The sequence below is a fragment of the Primulina huaijiensis genome, unplaced genomic scaffold (assembly GCF_012295235.1).
Source record: "Primulina huaijiensis isolate GDHJ02 unplaced genomic scaffold, ASM1229523v2 scaffold43237, whole genome shotgun sequence".
In the NCBI taxonomy this organism is placed as follows: Eukaryota; Viridiplantae; Streptophyta; class Magnoliopsida; order Lamiales; family Gesneriaceae; genus Primulina; species Primulina huaijiensis.
Window position 1 is genome coordinate 20,995 of NW_027360452.1, and position 7,686 is coordinate 28,680.

General features: G+C 41.4%; 1 protein-coding gene and 1 long non-coding RNA gene across 2 annotated transcripts; both read left to right on the forward strand.

Moving 5' to 3' along the window:
- Window positions 1-236: 236 nt before the first annotated feature.
- Window positions 237-4,606, forward strand: LOC140969977 (uncharacterized). The gene is made up of 7 exons (XM_073431519.1): window positions 237-305; window positions 400-432; window positions 915-2,118; window positions 2,163-2,329; window positions 2,802-3,070; window positions 4,191-4,369; window positions 4,472-4,606. The coding sequence occupies exons 3-7, from the start codon at window positions 1,429-1,431 to the stop codon at window positions 4,604-4,606; spliced, it is 1,440 nt and encodes a 479-aa protein (XP_073287620.1). The 5' UTR covers window positions 237-305; window positions 400-432; window positions 915-1,428.
- A 517-nt stretch (window positions 4,607-5,123) lies between these two features.
- Window positions 5,124-6,155, forward strand: LOC140969978 (uncharacterized). Its single transcript, XR_012174040.1, has 3 exons — window positions 5,124-5,271; window positions 5,366-5,398; window positions 5,880-6,155. It is a non-coding gene; the product is annotated as an uncharacterized lncRNA (long non-coding RNA).
- Window positions 6,156-7,686: the final 1,531 nt, after the last annotated feature.

The following is a 7,686-nucleotide window of genomic DNA, read 5'->3' on the forward strand; positions in this document are numbered from 1 at the left end:
TAACCCGATCTACTTCCGATTACGTTATCTCGTGAAATCCAACCAGACGAATGAGATTCTGACACGTGGCAGATAAGATTGATTCGGATTTCTGAAATAGTCCGGATGCAGCATATAAATGGAAGCCGAATTCTATTGTTTCCTACACCGCATCCTTCAGAGAGAGAGTTATAGTCTTTTACATTAGGTTTTCTAGCCAGTTTCTGTGGCACTTTGGTGTCGGGAAGTTTCGGAGCTAGTGTCGACTCGAGGGTGGTCGGTGAACTGAGATCGAGACATCATCAGTGGGCTGACGACGGACGCAGGTATAATCCTAAAGCCTTTAGGAAGAACTTTATAGCATGTTTGGTAATTCAGAATCTGGTTTGATAGTGATTTCATATTGTTGGTATTGTCTAGGTTAAGAGCTTTCTGTCAGATTGTTTTAGTGAGGTACGTGATGTGCTGACTGAGATATCCAAGCGTAGTACACACACTTATATGCTGCATATTTATGTGTTGCATTATACATGTTTTACTGCTTTGACATATTATGCATGACATATCATGTTGAGCCTGATATCTTTTGAGATATACCTCGTTTGTTGGGGCCGCTCAGCCCTATTCTGTATTGTGGACGATGGGGCATCGAGAGCTACAGTGTCCGACGGGACCCACGAGCTCTGATGACCTGGACCATTGTAGGTCCACGTCTTGATGATGAGTGTGGGAGCCAAAACATGCCTAGGGCAGATCAGAGACTACACATTCAGGCGCCTCTAGACTGAGCATGAGATTCTTGACTTGATCCTTGATATCCGAGCATATTGCATTTCGCATGCATCATATCAGTTTGTATACTCGTACATTCTCGTATTGGGCGATTGTCGCTCACGTCCTTGTTTTCATCTTGGGCACCCCATTCCACGGGGCAGGTCTTAGATTGGACGGTGCGGACGACCAGGGCAGTGGCTAGAGCAGTTGGGTTTTCTGTGGTGATCCAGTGGAGGTTTTATGTGGTTCATCGTTTTATTGTTTAGAATTATGTTTCGATATGGTTGTATTAATGTTTAAGACTGCTGTTGTTTGTTCTGTTTTCGTTTGGGTTGTAAGATGATTAAGTTATTTGGTTTCCGCTGTTTAATTGTTGTTATTAAGTTTTAATGTTGCATGCTTATTAGTCTGTTTAGTAGTGGCTCGGGTAAAGGCGCTACATTTGGTGGTATCAGAGCATGCGAAGATTTTTGGGATATTAGTAATTCTGTTTTGAGGATTTAGAGGTTGATTTTGGTTTCCTTTCAGAAGTCAGGAAATGGAAGCAGTCACGAAAGTGTGGGACATGGTCGTTATGGCGACGATGAGGCTGGCCGAGAACATCGTCGTAGAGATCGTGACGGAAGGCGTCACCGAGACCATGATGAAAGGAGACGTAGGAACCGTGTCAACATTATGGATTTCATGAAGATTGGACCTCCACCGTTGACTGGAGATGAGAATGCTGATGTTGCTGAAGCTTGGGTCGATATCATGGAGCAGTGTTTTCGAGTGCTGCACTATGACGAGGACAAGAAAATGGAGGTAGTCGATTTCATGATCCAAGGAAAAGCTCGGAAATGGTGGAAATCTGTTTCTGTCATTCTAGTTCAGCAGCGTGGGTGGATTCGTTGGGAACATTTCCGTCAGGCCTTCATCAATCATCACTTTCCGCCAGCTCTTCGTCAGGCGAAAGAGATGGAACTGTTGACCATTAAGCAAGGAGATTCGAGCATTGAGAATTACCAAAAGCGTTTTACGGATCTGTTTCCGTACGCTCCTCACATCAGTGAGAATTCTGCAGCAAAATATTCTCACTTTTTGAATGGTTTGAACCAGGAGATTTATGATCGGGTTTCAGTCTGTGACGATCCTACTTCGTACGAAGGATTAGTGAATCGTTGTCGTCAAGCAGAGATCAGTATTGCTAGGAGGAAGGCTATGCAAGCTAGCAAAAGTTCTAGGTCGTTGGGACCGAGGGGTCAGTCTTTCAAGAAGTCTGCATCTTCTTCTTCTTCAGGTTCTGGAGGGGTGCACAACTTTGGTAGGAAAAAGCTACAATGTGGCCACTGCGGAGGAAATCACCAGACGGAAAATTGTCGAAAAGTAACAGTACTTGTTTAAACTGTGGTGGTTTTGGTCACATGAAGAGGGATTGTCCTAATTTGGAGAATCTGAGTGTAGGCGGAGGTTCTATGGCAGGGTCTTACAGTGGAAAACAGTCTGATGCCACTGTGCAACAGAAAGGTTTTCCTGCTCAAGGTTCTCGTCGTGGTGGAATATCACTAGGATCTCAGCAACATCCACGAGTTCAAGGGCAAGTGTTTGCCCTAAACCAAGAACAAGCTGAGGAGCAAAACGAGAGAGTCATTGCAGATAATTTTATTTTATGTGGTATTCCTGCATATGTATTAATTGACATTTGGGCATCGCATTCATTCATAGCATCAATGTTTGTTAAGAAGCATAAACTACCCTACGTGTCATTAGATGTTTTGATGTCGATGTCTACACCGATGGGACAAGAGGTTTTACTAAGAGACTTGTAGTAGACTGTTTGTTAAAGTTTGAGGAAAAATACTTGTCTGCCAATTTGATGATATTGGCTATGGAAGAGTTCGATTGTATTATGAGAATCGACCTATTGACTAAGTATAGAGCGACGGTAGATTGTTATCAACGTCTCGTTCAGTTTCGTCCAGAAGGAGACGAGAATTGGTTTTTCTTCGGTGAGGGAGCTCGGCCTCCAATGTCAGTAGTGTCTACTGTAAAGGCACAACGGGCTTTAGCGAAAGGAGGAGAGGATACCTCATTTATGCTGTTGACGTATCGAAGGATGTGATCGACGTGAAGAACATTCCAGTTGTCAATGAATTTCCTGATGTTTTCTCCGATGAGATTCCTGGATTTCCTCCGGAGAGGGAAATGGAAGCGGAGATAGAGTTGGTACTAGGAACCGCACCTATCTCCAGAGCGCCTTATAGATTGGCACCGTCGGAGATGAAAGAGTTGAAGCAACAGTTACAAGATCTTCTTGACAAGGGGTACATTAGACCCAGTTTGTTTCCTTGGGGAGCACCAGTGTTGTTCGTTAAAAAGAAGGATGGGTCTATACGGCTTTGCATAGATTATAGACAGTTGAACCGAGTAACAGTCAAGAATAAATATCCGTTACCATGGATTGATGACTTGTTTGATCAACTGCAAGGAACTGCAGTGTACTCGAAGATCGATTTACGGTCTGGGTATCATCAACTTCGAGTTCATCAACGTGATATCCCCAAGACTGCATTTCGAACAAGGTATGGGCATTACGAGTTTCTAGTAATGCCGTTTGGTTTGACGAATGCTCCAGCAGTATTTATGGATTTGATGAACCGACTATTCCAGGAGTATCTTGACAAGTTTGTCATTTTTTTTATTGATGACATACTGGTATACTCTCGTAGCCTTGAAGAGCATGCACAACATTTAAGGATTGTGTTACTGACCTTAAGGAATCACCAACTGTATGCTAAGTTGAACAAGTGCGAGTTTTGGCTCGACAGAGTTGTCTTCTTAGGACATGTTATATCCAAAGATGGGATATCAGTGGATCCTAGCAAGATCGAAGCAGTGTTGAGTTGAGCATCGACGACCAGGAGGATTACTTCAGAATCTTCCTATCCCTGAGTGGAAGTGGGAGCATGTGACAATGGATTTTGTCACCCACTTGCCGTTTTCTTCTAAAAATTGTGATTCAATTTGGGTTATTGTGGACCGACTGACTAAGTCAGCACATTTTATTACGTATAGTCGGGAATATAGTTTCAATCGCATGGCAAGACTATACATCCAAGAGATTCTTAAATATCATGGTGTGCCAACAAGTATAGTCAGTGATAGAGCTCAACGTTTTACCTCAAGGTTCTGGGGAAGTTTTCAAAAAGCGTTGGGAACGACATTGAGTCTGAGTACTGCCTATCATCCAGAGACCGATGGTCAGTCTGAGAGGACTATTCAGACACTCGAGGACATGTTGCGTGCTTGTGCTTTGGATTTTGGACCAGCATGGCAAGATCATCTGCCGCTTGTGGAGTTTGCATATAACAATAGCTACCATAGCAGCATTGGTATGGCTCCATTCGAAGCATTATATGGTAGACGATGTCGTACTCCATTGTTTTGGGACGAAGTAGGAGAACGAAAAGTGCGAGGACCTGAATTAGTGCAACAAGCGATTGACGTAGTGGAATTGATTAAGAAGAGAATTAAAGCTGCACAAGATCGTCAATCGAGTTACGCGAATACCAAGCGTAGACATCTACAGTTTAAATCAGGGGAAAAAGTTTTCCTTAAAGTTTCACCACTTCGCAGGGTGATGAGATTTGGACTCAAGGGAAAATTAGCCCCAAGACTCATCGGACCTTTTGAGATCTTGGAATGTGTTGGAAATTTGGCATAACGATTGGTTTTGCAGCCGTATCTTTCTAGCATTCATAATGTCTTTCATGTATCTTTGCTACGACGGTATGTAGCATATGAATCGCACGTTCTTGGTCCGACAGATGTTCAACTTGAAGAAGACTTGGCTTATGTCGAGCAGCCACTTTAAATCCTGGGTAGGAAAGAGAAAAAGCTCAGAAACAAGACCATTCCACTTGTTCTAGTGCAATGGCAACACCGAGGTACTGCAGAGGCGACTTGGGAGTTAGAGAGTCGTATGCGCTCAGAGTATCCGCATTTGTTTTGAGTTGTACCTTTGTAATCATGAGTTGTATTTTATTCAGTTGTTTTGTACTTCAGTTCTGATTTCGAGGACGAAATCTTTTTAAGGAGGGGAGGTTGTAATGACCCGAATTCTTATTTTGAATGAAGTATTAATTAAGAGATAATTAAAGAGTTGTTAATTAAGTATTATTAACGAATTGATAATTTGGGATTAATCTGTTGAATCCACCGAATTTTAAATGGATAACCCGATCTACTTCCGATTACGTTATCTCGAGAAATCCAACCAGACGAATGAGATTCTGACACGTGGCAGATAATATTGATTCGGATTTCTGAAATAGTCCAGATGCAGCCTATAAATGGAAGCCGAATTCTTTTGCTTCCTACACCGCATCCTTCAGAAAGAGACTTATAGTCTTTTACCTTAGGTTTTCCAGCCAGTTTCTAGGGCACTTTGGTGTCGGGAAGTTTCGGAGCTAGTGTCGACTCGAGGATGGTCGGTGAACTGAGATCGAGACATCATCAGCGGGCTGACGACGGACGCAGGTATAATCCTAAAGCATTTAGGAAGAACTTTATAGCATGTTTGGTAATCCAGAATCTGGTTTGATAGTGATTTCATATTGTTGGTATTGTCTAGGTTAAGTGCTTTCTGTCAGATTGTTTTAGTGAGGTACGTGATGTGCTGACTGAGATATCCAAGCGTAGTATACACACTTATATGCTGCATATTTATGTGTTGCATTATACATGTTTTACTGCTTTGTCATATTATGCATGACATATCATGTTGAGCCTGATATCTTTTGAGATATACCTCGTTTGTTGGGGCCGCTCAGCCCTATTCTGTATTGTGGACGATGGGGCATCGAGAGCTCTAGTGTCTGACGGGACCCGTGGGCTCTGATGATCTGGACATTGTAGGTCCACGTCTTGATTATGAGTGTTGGAGCCAAAACATGCCTAGGGCAGATCAGAGACTACACACTCAGGCGTCTCTAAACCGAGCATGAGATTCTTGACTTGATCCTTGATATCCGGGCATATTGCATTTCGCATGTATCATATCAGTTTGTATACTCGTACATTCTCGTATAGGGCGATTGTCGCTCACGTCCTTGTTTTCATCTTGGGCACCCCATTCCATGGGGCAGGTCTTAGGTTGGACGGTTCGGACGACCAGGGCAGTGGCTAGAGCAGTTGAGTTTTCGGTGGTGATCCAGTGGAGGTTTTATGTGGTTCATCATTTTGTTGTCTAGAATTATGTTTCGATATGGTTGTATTAATGTTTAAGACTGCTGTTGTTTGTTCTGTTTTCGTTTGGGTTGTAAGATGATTAAGTTATTTTGTTTCCGCTGTTTAATTGTTATTATTAAGTTTTAATGTTGCATGCTTATTAGTCTGTTTAGTAGTGGCTCGGGTAAGGGCGCTACAGGGCAGCAAACATTTCCTCTTTAGAAACAGCAGAGCATTCAAAAGTACCCGAGAAAGGAAGAAAGAAAGTTGACCCCAGAAGGGCAGCATCAATAGCTATGGATGCATCTCCTTGAGAGTAAGTGATCTTCCAATCCTTAACTGTCGTATTGGCGTAGAAGTCCAAGAGGGTGTTCTTGTAAATGATAGGTGGTGTTTCCAGAAATCTTCTGAGACCAAATTTCTCAATAGCTTTGAACATTTTGACAAGGTTCTCATCTTTGATAGTGAGAACGGATGCAAAGTTAACCTGGTAAGCATTGAGAGTGTAAGCTCCAGCCATTTCTGCAAAAGATGAATTTGAAGTAGATACTGTAGAGAAGAGATGCGAGAGAAAGCAGTAGCTAGTATGCAGTAAATCTTAAAGCGTAAAAGAGAAGAGAGAGAAAAGAGGCGGTTAAAATTCAAAATGTACAGTCGTCAGTGAAAACATAAGGACACGTGTCAATATGTCTACGGTTGAGTTTTGAAAGATGAACAGAAAGTTTCAAAGACAAAATGATTTTAAAATTTTGAAAATCAAAAAAGGCGGGCTGTCCAAGACGGTTACTAAAATAAATCAAAAGAGAACGTGTCATTTTATGATACTATCTACTAGAAGTGGTAAGGTACTGAAATGTATCCAGCACTTTTGACAAAATCCAGTAGACACATTGTTATATCAAAAAGACACTTCTCTTTCTGTTTTATGACTTGACACGAAATAAACAGTCACAATTAAATAATATTCCCCCTAAATAAATGCAAGTAAATAATAAATGCGAAGATAAAGGGTCAGAGGAGATAATAAATGACTCAGATATTTTCCGATATGGACACGTGTACGTTGAATATTCAAGTGACTCTTTAGCTTCCCCGGTTGATAAATATAAGAACCTGTAAACACACAACTTAAATCATTTTAGTCTTTCAACACATGGAAAGTGCAAGTGTGCTATCAGAGTCTTCTTCTCCAGAGTTGGAAGCAGCAGAGGAGTTCCCAAGGAAATTTTCAGCGTCTCGTAAGATGATGTTTGAAGACATTGTTCCCCATAGAAGACATTGTTCCCCATATAATGAATCCTTGGACCAAACTCCTGGATCTGTAACCGAATAATCAGTTAGATTATTCTATATTACGGGAAAAGCGTGCGGAATCATCCCGTTCAGAAACCACGATCATAGAAAGAGAGTGGGGTGATTCCAACAGCTTTTAGATAGGTTATCTAGTTAGAGTTTCTTTCTACTATAAATCTCAGTAATGCTGATATCAACAAATGTAATAGATTATCCATTGTAACGCATCTGATTTTATGAATGAAATGTTTCAGTTTGACAAATTTCTTGCTATCTACTGCTTTTATCTACTGCTATTTACAAAATGCACAAGTAAAATAATCGAAAGATAATAAAAAATAGTTACGATAAATCAATTAAACCGAGAACATTACGAAAATAAGAAAACTTATTCTCAGGTAGACGTTTAGTAAAGATATCTGCTTCTTGTTG